Below are 20026 nucleotides of genomic sequence, written 5' to 3'. Positions count from 1 at the left end.
ATTATTTTGTTTTGATGGAGGATAAGTTTTTGACCTACTCTTATCTACTGGTTCAAGGCTGAAGGAAAGGCATACTTATAAGGACATAAAGTCAGAAAAGACATAATTTTGTTCCAATTTTCTAGTCGCTTACATGTATGGTCTGATTTTTCCTATGTAGTACTACAGATCAGCAATATTCTTTGGATATAGACAGAATTAAACATGTAATTAGGCAGTATTACTAATGAATTACATTTTCTCAGGAGTAAGAGTGGTGGAAAAACGTCTCTAATCTCATTCTCAGTGCTTGAAATATAACGCATAAAATAAGTAGGCATTGCTTCGTTATCGTGTGTTTGCTATTTATATATTTTATCAATAATGTCTCATTTTGATGAAAATGTATCATAGTTTGTTTAATATGCAAATATATTTTTAAAGATTTTATTTACTTTAGAGAGCGTGGGAAAGGGAGTGCGAGTGGGGGAAGGGGCAGAGGGCGAGAGACTCTCAAGCAGACTCAGTGATCAGCGTGCAGAGCCCGACGCGGGGCTCCATCCCACGACCCGGAGATCATGACCTGAGCCGAAATAAGGAGTCGGACGCTCAACTGACTGAGCCATCCAGGTGCCCCTGTTTGTTTAATTTTTAGATTCAACTTAGAACTTATGTGAATTCATTTTTTTTTTTTTAATTTCTGTTTGTGGGCCTACGAAGAAGTGGGAGAGGCAGAGACAGAAGTGGTACTAGCACGTTTTACAGTGGTGCTCGGTAAAACCGTCTTTAGGTCAGAGAATTGGGGCTCTAGCCACGTTCTCCTTGTTCTTCATGACACAGGGAAGCTGATGCTGCCGGCATCCCAGAAAATCCTCCTTTAGCCTGCTGAGAAGGGAACTAGAGCAAGTTGGAGGTAAATTTATCAAAGAGAGGTGGTTGGAGAAATGGGGTGAGGCGGTGCCCCTCCCGGAGCCTCCCATGGTGGAGGTGCTGTCTGCGGAGTTGGGCGGGGCCGGGCCAGTCATGCTTCCCTTCTTCCCCTCCCCCTACCGCACAGTGTGCACAGTTAATGCAGGTTGCCTGGTGCTCAGCAGTGTTGTTTCCATTGCCTCCTACTCACCTGGTTGGTGAGGGAAGGATTGCCTCTCTGTGGAAGTGGGGATGGCCAACACACAGCCCTGACACCGGGCGGATGGGACTGATGGCAGCTTGTGACATATTCTCAAAGCCCAGGGGGTGAGGACATCAACACAGTGCAGGGACAAAGGGGGTGCACTCGGGACAGTGTGAACAGTCGGGGGGATGGTGGGAGGCAGGCTTTGTCGTATCCAGAGGGTGAAGAGTGCCCTGTGATTGGTTTGTTGGAATAACTCCAGGGGATGGGCAGGCACTGTGCCTGGGTCTTTGGTAAAGCAGGCTGCTTGGGTAGGAGACCTAATCTGTGGCCAGTGCTCGGGCCATTTCCGGCCTTCCAGATTTCACTGGATGTCCAGAGGGTGCGTAATAGCGAGTCGATTTTAGACGTGCACTACAGCTGTGTATCATAGAAACCATGAAGTTTACACGCGCAGCTCATCGTGAAGTGTTAGAGGATACGTGACATGAGGAAACCATAACATGGTTCTAGTGGGAACCTCTCCGGGGAGAGCACGACTGATCTGGGTAGAATTTCTAACCTGCCTCCCACCTTGAGGTTATACTAGAACAGTGGTTCGCCTCCACTGGTGTATAGAGCCTCCAGGAGCCTGCCTCCCGTGGCCAGTGAATGAGGCTCTGTAGGGCTTGGTCCACATGCCTTCCGTTGTCTGGTGGGGCTGAGGTTGAGAGTCTGCCTGCCTTTTAGGAGGCCAGGATTGAAAAGGGTGAGAGATCACTTAGCAAGAGCCTCCGATTCCCTGTTGGGGCATAGCCTTCTTCTCTGCCATCCTCCCAAACCTGCAAGAGAAAACACTCACTGCCAAGAAAGAAAAGGATTGTAGAAAGAATTAAAATTAAGGATGTAAAGGAAACATAAGCATTCCATAGGATAAAGAACTTAAAAAAGAAATGTCTTCTATGGATAAGTGTAGAAAAAGAAGAACTTAAGTATAAGAGCATCAAGTGTCACCGAGAGAGAAGATTAAGAATCGGGGCGCCTGGGTGGCGCAGTCGTTACGCGTCTGCCTTCGGCTCAGGGCGTGATCCCGGCGTTATGGGATCGAGCCCCACGTCAGGCTCCTGCTATGAGCCTGTTTCTTCCTCTCCCACTCCCCCTGCTTGTGTTCCCTCTCTCGCTGGCTGTCTCTCTCTGTCAAATAAATAAATAAAATCTTTAAAAAAAAGATTAAAAATCATACAAAATCAGTATTCAAAAATGAAGAGTACTGAGGATATAAGATTTAAAAGCACAATTAAAATATTAAAAGAAAAACTAGAGGGGCTCCGGGGTAGCTCAGTCGGTTAAGCCTCTGATTCTTTTTTTTTTTTTTAAGATTTTATTTTTATTTATTTGAAGATATAGAGACAGCCAGCGAGAGAGGGAACACAAGCAGGGGGAGTGGGAGAGGAAGAAGCAGGCTCATAGCGGAGGAGCCTGATGTGGGGCTCAATCCCATAACGCCGGGATCACGCCCTGAGCCGAAGGCAGACGCTTAACAACTGCGCCACCCAGACGCCCCTAGCCTCTGATTCTTGATCTCAGCTCAGGTCTTGATCTCAAGGTTGTGAGTTCAAGCCCCAAGTTGGGTGTGAAGCCTACTTAAAACCACCACCACCACCAAAAGAAAAACACAACAAAAACCCAACTGGAAAACAGTATTAAAGCTATTAAAGGTACAGTTTAGGAAATAAGATTTATCCTCTGTAACGTCATGTAATCCTACTGGTTGATATGTTTGTTTATAGAGTCTATGCTTAAGGAATAACCAACATTCCCAGGTACAAGGGAAGACCTCACGTCCTGTGTTTGGAAGCTTGTCTGACCAATCGAAGAAGTCACTTCAAGTGCTAAATTGTAAGCACATGAAGGCCTAAAACTTTTACTCGAACTTGAAATACATAAACATGTACTTGCTGCCAGTGTTTTTGATGCAGGACAAATGCTATTTCTTTAAATAGGAGTCCAATGATTAGAGTTACCTGTTGTCTTTCTAACATAAACATAACTCATTTGTCTGTCTAGAAAATCAGTTTTGGCTTCTTTAAAATAGAGCAGAAGCTTAAAGACACTTACAAAGCAAGCTATGTGCATAATCTGTCTGGGTTTTTTGAGAACTCCCTGCCATCCCAGCTTTTTTGACACCTCATTTGATGACAAGTTCTTAAGGTGACTTACATGGACTGGGTCTTTCCAAGGCATTCCGTTAAGTTCACATAGGAAAGAAAAGATTCCTTGCATGCTCCTATGTCATTGGTTTTCACGATGTTATTTAAATGATGTAATTACAACATGACTGCAACTTGCATGTTCCCACGAGTGTGGGAACAAGCATAACCCACCCTGGAGAATGAAGGCCTCGGCGGTGGTGATGCCAGACCTACTTCTTGTGAGTGCCGCCATGCTGTTTGTCAATCAGCGTGATTTAAGGGAGGGGTAGAGATGCAGCAGAAGTTCTCAAAGTGGGGTTCCCACAGTAGCAGCGGCAGCCTCACCTGGAAACCTCTGTAAATACACATATTCAGGCCTGGCCCCAGATCTCCTGAATCAGAGCTCTGAGGTGCAGCCCAGCAAACTATGGGTCAGCAAGCTCTTCAGGTGTTTGTGATGTCCCATCAGGTCTGAAGACCACTGGATGGGAACATAGGTTCTAGGTAACCTGAAGTGTTGGCAGGGGGGAAACCCATTTCAAGAACTCCTGCTGCTTGGATGCTCATGGTAAAAAGTCCATCTGATTTTAAAGACAATAATGTTTGTTTTATATTAAGAACTTGTGTTTAGTAAAAAACAACAACAACAACAAAAAAACAAAACCCAAATCCTTAATTTTCTTTCAGCGATTGAAATGAGTTATAGGAAATGAGAAGGGGGAAAGAGACGCCAGACCCAGGGAGGTCTGTAACTCAGTTTAAATTTTTGACAAATGAATTCTCTTCTTTCCCATTCTTTTCCTGCTTGTTGAAACGTTCTCATTCTTCCCATGTAGTTGTGAAAGCTTCCAAGAATGATCTTTTTCTTGTTTGAGAAATTTTGATTTGCTTCTTAATCGGCACTGGGGGAGGGACTTCATCATAAGGAACTTAATGATAATTTTCATTAATTTAACCCTGCAAGGGCAACGTGCGATTTTTATATTGCTGCTGACGTGCAGGAAGGGCTGCGGGTCCAAATGAGGGAGATTGAGATTCTTGCCCAGCCGCTTGCTTGTTCAATCTGTGGCTTATTAGCTGGGTGCTGGGGGAGTTTTAAATGTAAACCCTCGCAGGGATGGAATCATGTCTGTGTGTAGGGAAATCAGCTGAGAGAATGTTAATGGATTCTGAGGGCAGGTCTGAGGGGACATTCTCAGATTCTCTCTCTTATTCCAGCCCCTCATGTGAGCTGACGCTCAGTGGCTTTCATGGTAACCAACAGTTTTAGGAATATTGTGAATGAACGTTTTTTGATTAATCATTTCAAAATGCTCATCAGAGAGTTAAATCAAAATGAGAACTCAAGGATACAGAGAATAATTTACCAAAAATCATCAAACTTGTTGCCTCAGTGTCTCTCATCAAGTCCTTTGTTGATGAAGGTCATCCACATGAAAGAGGGTCCCAAATGTCAAAAGAAATTTCCCTAAAAAATCTTTTGTTGTTTTTTCAAATTAGAAATAGTTCTTGATCAGGGCGCCTGGGTGGCTCAGTCAGTTGAGCATCAGACTCTTGATTTCTGCTCAGGTCATGATCGCAGGGTTGTGAGGTCGAGCCCTGCACAGGGCTGTGTGCTCAGGGCAGAGTCTGCTTGTCCCTCTCCCTCCCCGTCTACTCCCCCCACCATGTGCATGCACCTGCTCTCCCTCTCTTGCTCTCTAAAATATATAAATGAATAAAATCTTTTAAAACAAAGAAATAGTTCGTGATCTTAATTTTTAAAAAAATTTTTAGTTAATTTATTTTTAGGGTGAGAGCATGAGCGGGGAGGGGCAGAAGGAGAGGGAGAGAATTTAAGCAGGCTCCACACCCAGGATGGTCGTACTCGGGGCTCTATCTAATGATCCTGAGATCAAGACCTGAGCTGAAACCAAGAGTCAGATGCTCAATTGACTGAGCCACCCAGGCCCCCCAGAAATAGTTCATGACTTCATAAAAAATTTAGAAAATACAGATAAAAGAAGAAAACAAAAATAGTTTACAGCCCCATTACCCAGAGATAGCCACTAGCTGTACACACACACCCCACACACATCTTGATGAGTACTCTTTGGTAATCTACTTTCATTCATGTAATATGTGTATATTTTTGGGGGGGGAAGCCAGTAAATATAGATCTGCTTCATTATTTATACTGTCATTTTGTCAAATTTATCCCTATTCCTAGACCTAAAAGTTATTTCTAGCCTGTTCTGTGCTATGGTTTTTAAAATTATCTATAAGTTACATCTTTCCAATAATTAGTTTCTTTGTGGTTAGACAAGTTTCCATTTTTAAAAATCCCATTTTTATATATAAAGATAAGAGGTACTATTAATTTGGAAATAATTCCAGGTTATGTGTATAGGTTGCTGATGACACTGGTTTGAAAACATTGGATTGCTATAGCAAAATATAATGAACTCCTACATTTATTAGCTTCATCCTTCCTGATAAAAGTCTATTCACTGAGATTCTTTTTCTGTTGTATTCTTTTAACTGTCTTCTGAATTTTTAAAAGTAATTTGATGAGAATATTCTGTTAATGTGAGTAGAAACTACATGCTTAAGAGAAATCGTGATCCCCATTGGAATTAATGTAGTGCTCTGCAGCACCATCCCAAATTGTGGGGTCTGTGTGTGTGTGCTGTGTGTGATGCATGTTGTGTGTGTGATGTGTGTGTGATGCCTATTGTGTGTGATGTGTGTTGTGTGTATTGTGTGTGATGGATGTTGTGTGTATTGTGTGTGTGGTGGGTGTGTGTGTGCTGGGTGGGTGATGTGTATTATGTATATTGTGTGTGTGATGTGTGTTGTGTATATTGTGTGTGTGGTGGGTGTGTGTGTGTTGGGTGGGGAGTGTGGGAGGCCCTCATCTCTAGCCTGAGATTTTACATTTCTTTCCTCACTATACCTGTGACCTTTCTCACAAATGATGAAAGTTTTGTTAACCTAGACAGAGGAAGTAACCGAGGAGGGAGCTGAAGGGGGCGCAGAGGAAGAGGAAGCTGAGAAAGGAGAAGAGGAGGCAGGAGAAGAAGAACGGGAAGATTCTTAGGCCTTGTCCTGCTTGCTTTCTTCAACTTTTCCAGGTAACCACACGGTCCTGGGGTGGAACACTTGCGTATTACAGCGTGGGGTGTGCACCACCTCTCACCGGGAAACGGGAGGAGGGCCCAATTCAGGCCCATGTGCCCGTCTCCCCACGGCCCGGGCTCTGGAGCCGCGGGGCTGCTGAGCGCTATCGGACCGTGTCCTGCGTGCAAGGGGGTGGAAGACCACGGTTTATATNCGGGAAACGGGAGGAGGGGAGCCGCGGGGCTGCTGAGCGCTATCGGACCGTGTCCTGCGTGCAAGGGGGTGGAAGACCACGGTTTATATATTTCTGGGGAAAAGCGTCCCTTGGGGTCAAGGAGGACTTTGTTCTGTAGTATTTATTTCCTCCTGTTCCCCTGTGTGACCTTCACGTAAGTGAGAGCACGGGGAGTGTTCTGTTACCAGCGTTCTGTCACATGGACTCTCCTACAGCCCAGTGCACTGACACGGCTCGTGAATCAGTGTTCACGCTGGTGGCAATAAGTACCAGCCTTGAACAATCACAGAGCAGGCTGTTNAAGCAGGCTGTTCTTTTTTTTTTTTATTTTAATGTTTTTTTATTATATTATGTTAGTCACCATACAGTACATCCCCGGTTTCCGATNGAGCAGGCTGTTTTTTTTTATTTTAATGTTTTTTTATTATATTATGTTAGTCACCATACAGTACATCCCCGGTTTCCGATGTAAAGTTCGATGATTCATTAGTTAACGCAGGCTGTTCTTGCGAGAGAAGTACTGCTGCTAGGGATGGAGCGATAAGTGCCTGATAGACATACATCTTCATTGATCAAATAGTAACCAGAATGCTCACATAGAAACACCGTGGAATATGGTGAAAATCACCTTAGGGGTCTTCGACAAGGACGCTTGCTGCCTTGTAATTTTGAACTTCTGACGATGTAGGATAGTTATGTAATTCTCAACAGCTCGGTAAGTGCCGTGTAAATATATTAATGAGATAACGATAGTGTCTAACGATAGCGGATATTGAGGACCTGGAAGAAATGCTCAAATATCTGGCTATCCAGANGTGGGCCGTATAGATAAGACTGTATGTATGAGGACAAGCCAAGATCGCTAAGTGCTACAGAAATATCTGGCTATCCAGACACTTAGCAAATGCCGATGCCAGTGTTATATTCTTATTAATATAATTTAACCTTGTGACCAAATTTGAGGCAGTAGTTTATTCTCTAGGGCAGTGAGGTCTACCGTTTGCTCTGGTGCTAGGAGGGTTCCTTCTAAAATTTAAATTAAAATTAGAACAATTCTTTTAGTCTCCTTACTCAAAATTTTTTTGGTCTCCTTGCCTCCACGGAAACAAGTAAGGCAGATTTGGGGGCCGCAGGTATCAGGGGGGCTGGGGAAGGAGAGAACGAGGAAGGGGCGCTGAAGCACAGGGCAGGTGTTGGGTGAAGGTCTGCAGTGCGTCTCGGAGCCTGTGGCATGAAGGATGGGCAAAAGGTCAGTGGGAGAAGGAGAAAGAAATCCCTGGCGCTTTGTAAATATTGGCTAAGGAATAGGGCCACCCTATGTACCAAAGACCAATTTGATTAGTGTGAATCTCCCCCCTTGCTATTCTTATGCTTATACATAAAAAGTTAATATAAAAAATTTGAGAAGTGTGTTTTTAATCTTATTAGTGTCCCTACTCTCCTTTCTAAGGAATAGGTTGGGACACATTTTTTGAAAAAAAAGAAAATGAGCAAGATTACTTTTAGAAATTCTATCTGGAGAATGTTGGGGAAGTGACATAGCCTGATTATTTATTCTTATACCAAAAAGCCCCAAACAGTGAAAACTCATAAGTACTGTTTAAAATCCATTTTTTAAAAATATTTTATTTATTTATTTGACAGAGAGAGAGACAGCCAGCAAGAGAGGGAACACAGGCAGGGGGAGTGGGAGAGGAAGAAGCAGGCTCCCAGTGGGAAAGCCCGATGTGGGGCTCGATCCCAGAACTCCGGGATCACGCCCTGAGCCAAAGGCAGACGCTTAACGACTGAGCCACCCAGGCGCCCCTAAAATCCATTTCTATTCAGTGTGCTTGTAAGGTTCTTTTAAAATTATGCAATTTTAGGGTGGTAATTTAAAAAAGTATTGAATGTGAAGTGGCCCAGCTCAGAGCATCCCTCCTGTAGCCAGATGGCTTTATAGACTGATTCAAAGGAAAAAAAAAGACAAATACAGCTGTGGCCAGCAAGCACATTTGCCTGTTTCTGGATTCTCTAGTTTGGAATCCATCCGTAGTAGTCTGTTGTGAGGTCAAAATGCCTGATAGTGAAGGAGTGACTCGGACACCGTGCTAGGATCCCACCCCCAACCCCTGGAGAGAGTCAGTACCCTTTTTTTTTCTTTTCTTTTCTTTTCTTTTCTTTTCTTTTCTTTTCTTTTCTTTTCTTTTCTTTTCTTTTCTTTTCTTTTCTTCTTCTCTTTCTTTTAATAATTTTTTATTATGTTATGTTAGTCACCATATAGTACATCCTTAGTTTTTGATGTGAAGTTCCATGATTCATTACTTGCATATAACACCCAGTGCACCATGCAATACATGCCCTCCTTACTACCCATCACTGGGCTAGCCCAATCCCCCACCCCCCTCCCCTGTGAAGTCCTCAGTTTGTTTCTCAGAGTCCATAGTCTCTCATGGTTCATTCCCCCTTCTGTTTACCCCCCTTCATTCTTCCCTTCCTTCTCCTACCGATCTTCCTGCTATTTCTTAGGTCCCATAAATGAGTGAAACCATATAATAATTGTGTTTCTCTGCTTGACTTATTTCACTTGGCATTATCTCCCCCAGTCCCGTCCATGTTGCTGCAAATGTTGTGAAATTGTTGTTTCTGATAGCTGAGTAATATCCCATTGTATATGTGGACCACATCTTCTTAATTCAGTCATCTGTTGAAGGGCATCTCGGCTCCTTCCACAATTTAGCTATTGTGGACAATGCTGCTATGAACATTGGGGTGCATATGGCCCTTCTCTTCACTACGTCTGTATCTTTTGGGTAAATACCCAGTAATGCAATTGCTGGGTCATATGGTAGCTCTATTTTTAACTTTTTAAGGGACCTCCACACTGTTTTCCAAAGTGGCTGTACCAACATCCATTCCCACCAACAGTGTGAGAGGGATCCCCTTTCTCCACATCCTCTCCAACAGTACCCTTTCAAATGCAACATGGCAATGCAGTCATGCATTCAACTGGGCAGGCCCCTCAGTGTCCAAAGCAAACCCATCTCTTGGCGCGTGGAGAATCCAGGCATTTTATTTGAAAAGATTTGACTTTAGGGAGATCGTGGAGAACCCAGGCAGACCGATGAATTGAACGATGAAGGAATTCTCATTTCCTGTGTTTGAAATTGATGCCTCATTAATGCCCCAAGAGAAATAATCTCTAGTATGAGACTGAATTCTACCTCCCCAAGGGCTGCTACTCAATACTGTCCCCCAGTCCAGGCGTGGACCGTTTCAATTTCCCTCTCCAGGACTAAGCTTGTAAATTCGGCCTCTCCATTCTCCATGAAATTTCAGCAGGGAAACTGTAATCAGAGATACTGACTTCCTTATGGTGTTTGATATGTGTTAGTACAGAGAAAGGATATAAACCTGGTCTGATTTTCCACGAAAATAAATTTCCTTTCTTTCCTTGCACTTGGAAGCAAATGATGAGTAATGGTTTATAGAGTAAAAGGGAATACTTCCCCCTAATGCGTGATAAATAGTGACGATCGTGGTACACACTGGCTTTCTCTCCTGAAGTCTTCTCCCTGGTATTTTCCCTTTCTTTTAGAAACCCAAGCCACGAAGCAGTATTTCGACTGTCTACCCACAAACGAAACTGAACACAATGCTTTGGCACGAAGCTAGCCCACCTCTCTCGGTACACCCGGTTTCACTGAGGAATTGTACCATCTGACATGGTTACATGTACACGGATACGTCTACCTAATCTTAGCAACATGACATTCTATGTGAAGACAGCTCTTGCCTACCTTCATGTGCCTGACATCCTTGGCCTTTGCTTAATTTCTTTTTTTTTTTTTTTTTGCTCTGCATGATTAGATCTTCTTACTAATACCCTGAAAAAAAATTTTTGAAAAATGATTTCAAAATATAGAATTTCTCTTTGTGATGTAATAACAATATTTCTTCATATGTGCCTTCTGCTACTTGTCCCAGAATTAGCTGAAAATAGAGAGCTTTGAAAATAAAGAGCTTTCCAGAAAACAATCATACAAATAAAGATTAATGGCAGATCTCTTGTCCCGAGGAACATTAATTTCTTTATTTATAGTGTCTACTTGGTTCTGCCGGAACTCAGTCTGTCTGTTGCCAAGTCTGAATCGTAGCACAACCTTTCTGTCTGCACCGGGACGGGCGTTTTCGGTTGTACTGGTTATTTGGTCCATGTTTTCAAATGACACTGGTTGTCTTGTTACGTCATATTTTGTATTGTCCACACAGCTGTGCACATTTTCTCTGAAGCCTTATTTAAATGTAAGTCTACCATCCGCACGTGTAGGGATGACGGTAAGGACAGATAAATTTGCACCCCAGTGTCTTTGCACATTTCTGCGCCCAGAGAGTGGCTGCTTCCGTGCCTTCCGCCTCTCATTGATTTGCAGCCCCGGCTGCGACCTGCAGAGCCTGCTTCTGTCCTTGTGCCTCCTGGTGCCAGAACTTGCCCCCCGCTGGTACGGCCCGACAGCATGTACACCAGGTAGGCTCAAAGCGTTTCTCTGCTCACGCACCCCATCCCAGTTATCCCAGGGAGTTTTCCTTTCTGGGGAGATTGCGTTGACATCCCTCTCCTCTCTCATGTCTGCTGGTCCTTGTCTTTCTCTTGCTGCAAGCTTTGCTTCCGTTCTGTTGGAGGAGCTTGCCCCCTCGATGTGGCCCTATTTCAGGGCGATAGCGGCACTTCCATGCGGGTGGCCGGAAGCTGGCCCTCCCCCTCGGTCCGCCTGCTGAGCCTGCTCGTGTCATCCGGGAGGTGTTGTGCGGTGGCAGAGCTCGTGTGCCGCACTGCAACTCTGCACGCAGCTCTTTTCTGGTTACCCTAGTAACAAAAAGAGGCATTGTGAAGAGGATTAAGATTATTTTGTTCCCAGTTGTTGAAGCAGACTGCCTTAAAAACATTTCTTTCTTTGCTACATATGAGGTGAGACTAGAGTGAAATGAAAATGCGTGTAATTAAGAATTAATTTCTATTTCATACTTTATTGCATTAAATGTTGTCTTATCTTGAGAGGTGCATACTTACTAACAACTCCACCCACAGGTGGGCCTCAAGCTCTTTGCTGTTGCTTGGCTGACTTGTAGCTCTTCCGTGGTGGAGTCGGATGGAGAGATTTATTTCATTGGATGCCAATTTTCCTCCTGGTTCTCATATTTTTAAATGAAAATAACCATTTGTGCTAATAACAAAGATGACCACTTACTTAAATGGAATTATTTTTTTCTTATATTGTCTTTCTATAATCAGAAAATTAACATTGTACGAGTGTAGTTTTGTTTATTACTCTCACTTCCTTTTCTTGAAAATATTATTACAATGCGGACTCCACTTAGGTCTGTAAGGCTCTATAAACAGCACTGGCTCTCATGCAGGCTCGGCTTTGACTTCAGTGGCTGGTGAGTCTGGGGGCACAATGAGGAAAATCCCCCAATATGGACTGCGCAATATCAAAATATAGTTTTAAACCTCCACACGCTTTATCAGTATAGGAAGTTTCTAGAAGCCAAACAGCATTATGAATATGTAAAAAGAAACTCAAAAGAAAAACCCAAGCGAATAAGCAAAGTCATTGTGAAAAAAGAAAAGACCAGAAAAATGGAATAGTTGTCTGATGATCTGAAGCTAATAGAGGTACAAAGAGTTTGATTTATTAATCTACAGAGGGCCAAAATTCCAAGTAATGGTTTCTCTTTTTATTATTTATTTATTTTTAAAGATGTTATTTATTCATTTGACAGAGAGAGTGAGAGAGAGAGAGAGCACAAGCAGGGGGAGTGGCAGAGGGAGAAGCAGACTCCCCGTGGAGAGGGAACCCAACATGGGACTCATTCGTAAGACCCTGAGATCATGACCTGAGCCGAAGGCAGACGCCTAGTGACTGAGCCACCCAGGAGCCCTGTCTTTTGATTTTTTAAAAGATTTTATTTATTTTAGAGAGAGAGAGAGAGCATGAGCAGGGGGGAGGGGCAGAGGGAGAAGGAGAAGCAGATTCCCCTCTGAGCAGGGAGCCCGATGTGGGGCTCAGTCCCAGGACTCCAGGATCATGACCTGAGCCGCAGGCAGATGCTTCACCGACTAAGCCACCCAGGCGACCTTGATTTTTTTTTTTAAGTCGAAAAACAGCTACACAAAAATCCAAGTGCTCTTTTTCTAAGCCCCAAACAAGAAATGCTCCCTTCTGCACTCTGCTCTTTTCCCATCTGGGGTCTCCTTGCATTTCTTTGGGTTGGAGCCTTTGTTTGGTGCCTGGATCTCAGATGTGCAGGGAAGGCGGTGTGTGGTTTGTGGAGTTCTTCATTTTCTAGACTAAAGGTGAGAGGTGCATAAAGAGAATGAGATGTATTGCCTGCAGAGCTCCTTGAGGAATATTTTTAAATGTTTCCTTTACAAAAGTTTCAGTGTGACCCCTGTGCAAACATGGTTATGTGCGGTGACCCTAGTGAATTGTAATAATGGAGAAGGACCATTAGGTGGTGATAGAACATAAGCTTCTGGACACAGCGTGCTGCCCCCCAGAGCCCCCTGCAGCTCGTACAAGGTAGGGTACTGTTGAAATCAGAAGGTGGGTGTAGGGGATTTGCCAACCCCACAGAAGAACAGACAGAAACCTTGCACGCCAGTTGGTCAATTAATTAGTGTCATCATTTATCATGCTTTTATCCAAGATAATGCGTCTTGGGCAAAATGTTGTGCATTCTTAAACACCATTAAACCAGTAATTGATTGAATTTCATACCCTTGCATTCCATGGAAAGAGTCTAAACTCAGTTGATGACTGACTGCCTATGGACACTTTGGGGAAAGGTACAGGGTCTTCCTGTAGCCTCTAAATGGTTCTAGCTCCTCCCAGGAGTATAAACAGAACGCTGATGAGCCAAGTGGTTGCTTGTCCCTCCCCATTCCAGCTCTTCAGCCCTAATACAGTGTATATTCAACTATTTGGAGATATATTCGTGATCCTCACAAAAGCATTCCTTTCATGATTGTGTAAGATCCTCAGCTTTTTTTTCTATTTGTTTTGGAGGGACTTTGTTGGAAGTAGAAAAAATAAGTTGTGAAATCTTGAAAACGTATCAGTAGGTTGGGTTCTTTTCCAGAACTAGAAATCCGGAGATTGTTCGGAGACGTGGTGACTTTCTCCGGGGCGGAAATGCACAGCGGGAAAGGACTCGGCCAGGCAGGTGTGCGTGGGGGTCAAGGAGTAACTCGGGTGGAACGGGTTCAAGTTCAGCAGATGGAGCCCGTTAGCATGGGAGTGTGCCCCCTTCTCTCGCCGCCTCACACGAATCAAACTCACAGTTTAGAATTAAAATTAGGCCGCTGTGGTTATTGTGTTTCACAGTGTTTTTATTCGCTAGCATTTGTTGGGTGCCTGCAATGAGTCAGGCTCTGTATTAAGGGCTTCACGTAATCCCTACAGTAACCCGATGAGGTAGACACATCCTCATTTGACAGATTAGGAAAGTGAGGCAGCAGAGAGGTGTGAGGGCAGAGTGTTCAGTACTCATGTAAGGTCACACAGCCCAGAAATGGCCAAGCCGGGCCCTAGATCTACCTGGGTCCCATCCGGTGGCCGCGAGCAGCCTTCCCAACAAACCCCTTTCTCTCCGTCCTTGACCGCGGCCACGCCCCCTGGACAGTTTCCGGTTGGGCAGTGGGCAGTGCGTGCCTTGTCCTCAGGGCGTCTCCTTCCCTGCACCCCGGCCGTCCTCGTGTTCTGCCTTTAGACTCAATGCCACAGTCATGATGTTCAGGCCCTGGAGGGGGGACTGGAACTTCTCAGCTGTGATCCACGTATGCTGATTTCTTAGCGGAACCACCAGGGGGCAACTCCATCCCCTTCCTTCTCAGATTCTTGGGCTGCTTGCTGTGGCCACCCACACCGGCCCCTGTTATAGAGGGAAGTGGAGCCCTGTCAGCCCACAGCACTCCAGAAGTTGGTTGGTGGCTTCCGATCCAAAGTCTTAGGTTGCAGAGAGAAACAACTAAAAATTGTCATCTGCTTTTTCTGGTCTGGTCGTCCTTGGGTGCACACCGCCTGCTGGTGCTGAAGGGTACACTCAGAACTCCCCCGGGGCTCAGCTGTCACCGGCCACTGACCGATGCGCCCATGTCACAACGGGCTTCTACGGTATTTTTAGCTGAGAGGAAGGTTCCTTCTGGCTCCTCGTTGAGGAAGATTTAATGAGGCGAAATATGCCTTAGTCCCAGGGCATGAATTTTAGTTTGCTGGTTTTGTAGCAGATCAGATTTCTCTGTGTCCCCTTTATAAAAAAAAGTTTGCCTATCGCTGAAAGGAAACAGAAATTATCTAGGGAGGGAAATAAAGCTCATATTGAAAACCTCACACTCGTAGGTTAATTTCTCTTCAGATTCTGCAGAATTATGCAGAGAAATACAACCTGGTTTCAGTTTGCTCCAAGGAGTAAAGAGATTCTCCAGCCTTCTAACTAGATTCGGAGATTGAAACACTATTAGGTCAAATCCATTACACAGGCAGCTTGATGGTGTCTCAGAGCGGCTACAAGGGATTTCGCTGGTAGGAAGAGGTTCTCTGTGAAATATTTAGGCAGGGGACTGGGAGTTCTGGATAGTTCCTGAACACACCAGGCGATGGCTCTCCACCAGGCTAGAATCCCTGGGGACTTTCTGTACAATGACGGTGTCTTTGATCCACGGAGAAGGCAGCAGAGTATTTTTGGAAGCTCCTCAGATGGTTGAGATGTGCAGCTGGGTTTAAGAAATGCTGCCCAGGAGGAATCTAGACTCCAGGAAACAGCCAGGCCCTTGTTCCGTCACCTGCGTGGGCAAACCAGACCGATCATTTCCAACGGACCCTTACAAAGGAACCAGCGGTTTTCAAATATATATTTTTAAGCCATGGACCTCTCTGTTTAAATGGATCGCCAGTGTAAAAATCAGATGGAAGGAGAGCTGGTCTGAGTATAGTTTCGGGGATCTTCACACCAAGGGGACCGAATGCCAAGAACAGTTTGAAAAACTCTTTGCTTGGTTGTAGATTTTTCTCTTTAAATCAACTTCACTGAGGTTTACTTTACACAACCATATGCACCTATGCTGTTTTTCCAACACCGCCCAGTCTCCCGATTTTCGGACACCAACTGGGTGTCTTACATTTCAGTCCTGACACTAACTCCTGGGGTTAATTTCTGAGCTTTTCCATTGAGGTTTCCTATGTAAGGCATGAATCACGTAGGCACAAATCCCTGGCCCTTGGGGACTGCACTCACTCTCCTGCTCACCTCCCTTCCCCAGACATCTGGGTAAGGTGGGCAGAAAGGTCTAAACGTCTAAGCACATGGTTGGTTTTTCTGGCAACCAGCTCCCATCTCCCACACCTCAGATCTGCAGGGATCCAAAGGGGCTCATGACAAATAACAGAGCACACTCTTATCACTCAGGGAATTCCAAGGATTTCAGCAGCTCTGCATCAGGAACTGGAGACAAAACCCAGCTCTGTTGCTAACTGTATACCACAGCACCCACTCGACCTGTACAGTTTGACGCATTCTCACAACTGTATTTTCGTGGAGCCCATACCCCTATCAAGATCCATAATGTTTCCATTACCCTGTAAAGTTCCCCTGTGATCCTTTGGGAGCTGCTCCCTGCCCTCCACCCCGCCCCAGGCACCTACTCTGTTTCCTGACACTGTAGATTTCCCTTTTGTAGAACTACATAGAAATGAGTAAAATGACTATTTACTCTTTTTTGTCTGGTTTCCTTTCCTCCTCAAAATGTTTTGGAAATGCATCCATCTTGGTGCTAAATCAGCATTGGTTTGTTTCTTCTCGTTGCTGAGTATGCAGTTACCAGTCTGTTCATTCCTATGTCTGTGAATGGACGTTGGAGTCATTTCCAGTTTTTGGCCATTTTGAATAAAGCTGCCATGGACGTTTGTGGACAAAATCTTCTTGTGCACAAATGTTTATTTCTCTTCAGTAAATACCAAGCAGTGGGATTTAGATGATAGGTGTTTGAAGACACAATCCACATGTCTTTCATCTTTGTGACTCAGTGTACTTGCCTTGAGCCTAAGTGTTAAATGAATTTCTTGGTCAGAAAAAGGAACTGATACTTATTAAATGTTCATTATGGGCTAGATACTCTTTAAAGCATTTTAATTTTATTATTGTCTTTAATCCTTCCAGTGATCGTAAGACATAAGTGTTATTTTTATAGAGCTTTATTTCTAGCTGGGGAAATAGAGGCTCAGAGAAGTCAAGTAGCCTGCCTAGGAACACACAGCCAGCAGGGAGTAGGAGCAGGAGTCAAACCCTCTGTTTGACTTCAAAGTCCAGGTTTATTTGTCACTGCTATTTTTAGCTGTGTACCCAAACAAGTAAGGCAATTTAATTTGCAGGAGAATCCTGAAATTCTCGAGAGAGTCTCTGTGGATTAAGCAGAGGCTTTCTGGCCACTGAAGTGGGTCAGATCCTACTACCAAGAAGTCTGAATCGGCCTGTAACTTTGGGTTACTGACCATTTTGTCCTAGCATTTACTTAAAAAAAAAAAAAAAAAGAATCCTCAGCTTAAATTTACCTGCATTTTCCATGTTATCACATTTTACTATTAAGCTAGTTATGAATCACCACCTTGTGGAAATTTAGACTAGTTATCTGGCTCTTGTGTTGACTCACATAAACAGTGCTTCCACCATATCCACAGACTATTCTAAAACCTTTTTCATTGGCCTCCAAAATCTTTCGAAGAAAATGAATTTGTGGGGATCCAGTGTTCTTTAAAATTTTATTTTCATCCACCTTCTCCAAGTGGGCTTGGGATACAAGGGAGCGGTTGCTACCAGAGTTCAGTGTGGCCCGTGGTACCGCAGTGAGGACAGAGCGGGCTCAGGTTGGCCCGACCTGCGCTGGGTTGACTGGGTCACCTGGGTTGACCACACTGATGGACAAAATGTCGAACTACTTCTCCAGCAGTAGGTGAAGAGCGTGCTGCCCTCCCCGTGGGCCCTTTCCTCTCCGCTGCCCCCAGGTCCAGCAACTAAAGCGTCAGCACCCATCTCTGCAGGAGGCCTCTAGAATCCTGGTCCCATGCCTTGGCCATGGCCCATTCCCCCTTCGCTGGCCCCTGTGACCCAAGATTGTTGCATAGGTTGAATATAGCTCTTGGTTAAAAGTTGTTTTCAGGGGCGCCTGGGTGGCACAGCGGTTAAGCGTCTCCCTTCGGCTCAGGGCGTGATCTCTGCGTTATGGGATCGAGCCCCACATCAGGCTCTTCTGCTATGAGCCTGCTTCTTCCTCTCCCACTCCCCCTGCTTGTGTTCCCTCTCTCGGTGACTGTCTCTATCTCTGTCTAATAAATAAATAAAATCTTTAAAAAAAAAAAAGTTGTTTTCAAAGTAGAAATGTAGAGGCCTCAGGTCAGTCATGTTCTCACCCCAATTTTTAGTATTTAAAACCCCAACTGATCATTGTTTTCTCCCCTCATGATTCATATACACACTTCCAGCATAAAAAATTGGATTCACCTCTGTTTCCAAGTTTTTCTGGTCGTGCCAAGGAGTAGGCAGACACAGTACAACAGCTTCGAGCACGGATTTGGGATCAGACAGCTTCACTTTTGATTTTTGGTTCTGTTCTTTCCTCATCTTGGGTGAATTATAGGAGGTCACTTGCCTTCCTAACACTCAGTTTTCTTATCTGTAAAATGGGTAACAAAACAGCTACTTCAGGGTTGTTGCCAAAGCTGAATGGGTTAGTGGGTGCCAACGCCTCACACCGAGGGCTCCCTACATGCTGGCCGCTGTATTCCAGCTGAATTCTTGTGGACTCATTCACTGCGGATGCCACTCTAAGATGTGTGAGGCCGTAGGTGTTAATTCTAAAGCAACTTGTATTATTTCCGACTGGCTTTACTCAGTAGAAGTTGATGTTAGCTCCATGCCTTTCTGTCTTCTTTTGTGGCTGGAGATTATTTCCCTAAGGATTAATTTAAAATAGTAGGAAGTTGGGGCGCCTGGGAGGCTCAGTGCATGAAGCGTCCGACTCTTGATTTCTGCTCAGGTTGTGATCTCAGGGTTGTGAGATCGAACCCCACGCTGGGCTCTGCTCTCAGTGTGGAGCCTACTTCACATTCTCTCTCTCCCTCTCTCTCTGCCACCCCCTCCCCCCCCCCGCCTGCCATGGGCATGTGCACTCTCTAAAAACTAAAAATTAAAAAAACAGTAGGAAGTAAAGAAAAAACAGGTTTTGAAAACGAAAAACTATGTGAAACTCATGTAACATTTGTCAGCTATATTTCAACAAAACAAAAGGATAATCAAACTTAATGCTTGGATTTTGCACTTACATAGTCTTGACTCTGCTGACGGTTGGAGGGAGGGTGCAATCATTGTGCGCCTTGCATAGAAGATCAACTGAACTCAATGAAGTAGGGCTTTTCTGGGCAGAAAAGCTGTAAGTCCCTGTGGGTTTGAATCTTTGATTTTTTTTTTTAAGATTTTATTTATTTATTTGAGAGAGAGAGAGAGTGAGAGAGAGAGAGCATAAGCAGGGAGAGGTGGGGCGAAGGGAGTGGGAGAAGCAAGCTCCCCGCTAAGCAGGGAACCCGATGCGATGTGGGACTCGATCCCAGGACCCTGAGATCATGACCTGAGGCAAAGGCAGATGCTTAACCGACTGAGCCACCCAGGCGCCCCTCAATCTTCAATTTTAAATAATGATGGAAGCAGAGATTCCTATTCTGCCTATCCGGTCTTTCCCCCGATGAGGTCATATTTTGGAATTGAAAGAACACACATAGCTTAGGGACAAAAGCAACAGCAGAGTTTATTCTAAAACTGTCAGGAAGTGACGCCATAAAGATAGGTGTTGTGGTGTGTGTACGTGCGTGCATGTGTGCATGTTTCCAGAGATGGAAACACTGAGCAGGGAGCTTCCAGATGGAACGCATAGCTCCCACTGAGGCAGTGCCTCAAGCCACTGGTTCCTTGTGCGATCACACAGAGACCCAAGGAGAAATGAGTGCAGATGGTGGATATAGTTTTCTAAGATTGTGAGCAGTTCCATGTAATGGCATTTCCTTTGTGGATGTTTGATCTTGGTTAAACGTTCATTTGATTTATCTTGAGGAAGACAAAAGAAGAAACTAGAAATATACAGAAGAACTCTCTCCCCAAAGNATCCCAGGACCCCGAGATCATGACCTGAGGCAAAGGCAGATGCTTAACCGACTGAGCCACCCAGGCGCCCCTCAATCTTCAATTTTAAATAATGATGGAAGCAGAGATTCCTATTCTGCCTATCCGGTCTTTCCCCCGATGAGGTCATATTTTGGAATTGAAAGAACACACATAGCTTAGGGACAAAAGCAACAGCAGAGTTTATTCTAAAACTGTCAGGAAGTGACGCCATAAAGATAG

The 20026-nt window shown here is 44.5% G+C and overlaps 1 protein-coding gene across 1 annotated transcript in view; it reads left to right on the top strand.

Moving 5' to 3' along the window:
- LOC100473985 (SH3 domain-binding glutamic acid-rich protein) overlaps positions 1–10642 on the top strand; it is a 54457-nt gene extending 43815 nt beyond the window's left edge. Inside the window, exons 6-7 of the mRNA XM_034654132.1 lie at positions 6242–6377; positions 10176–10642. Coding sequence (XP_034510023.1) covers positions 6242–6343 — 102 coding nt within the window. The 3' untranslated portion in view covers positions 6344–6377; positions 10176–10642. The remainder of the gene's footprint in view (positions 1–6241; positions 6378–10175) is intronic.
- The last annotated feature ends 9384 nt before the right edge of the window (positions 10643–20026 follow it).

This window comes from Ailuropoda melanoleuca, chromosome 1 (assembly GCF_002007445.2).
Source record: "Ailuropoda melanoleuca isolate Jingjing chromosome 1, ASM200744v2, whole genome shotgun sequence".
Classification (NCBI taxonomy): domain Eukaryota; kingdom Metazoa; phylum Chordata; class Mammalia; order Carnivora; family Ursidae; genus Ailuropoda; species Ailuropoda melanoleuca.
This window is presented reverse-complemented; position numbering and strand designations above follow the sequence as displayed.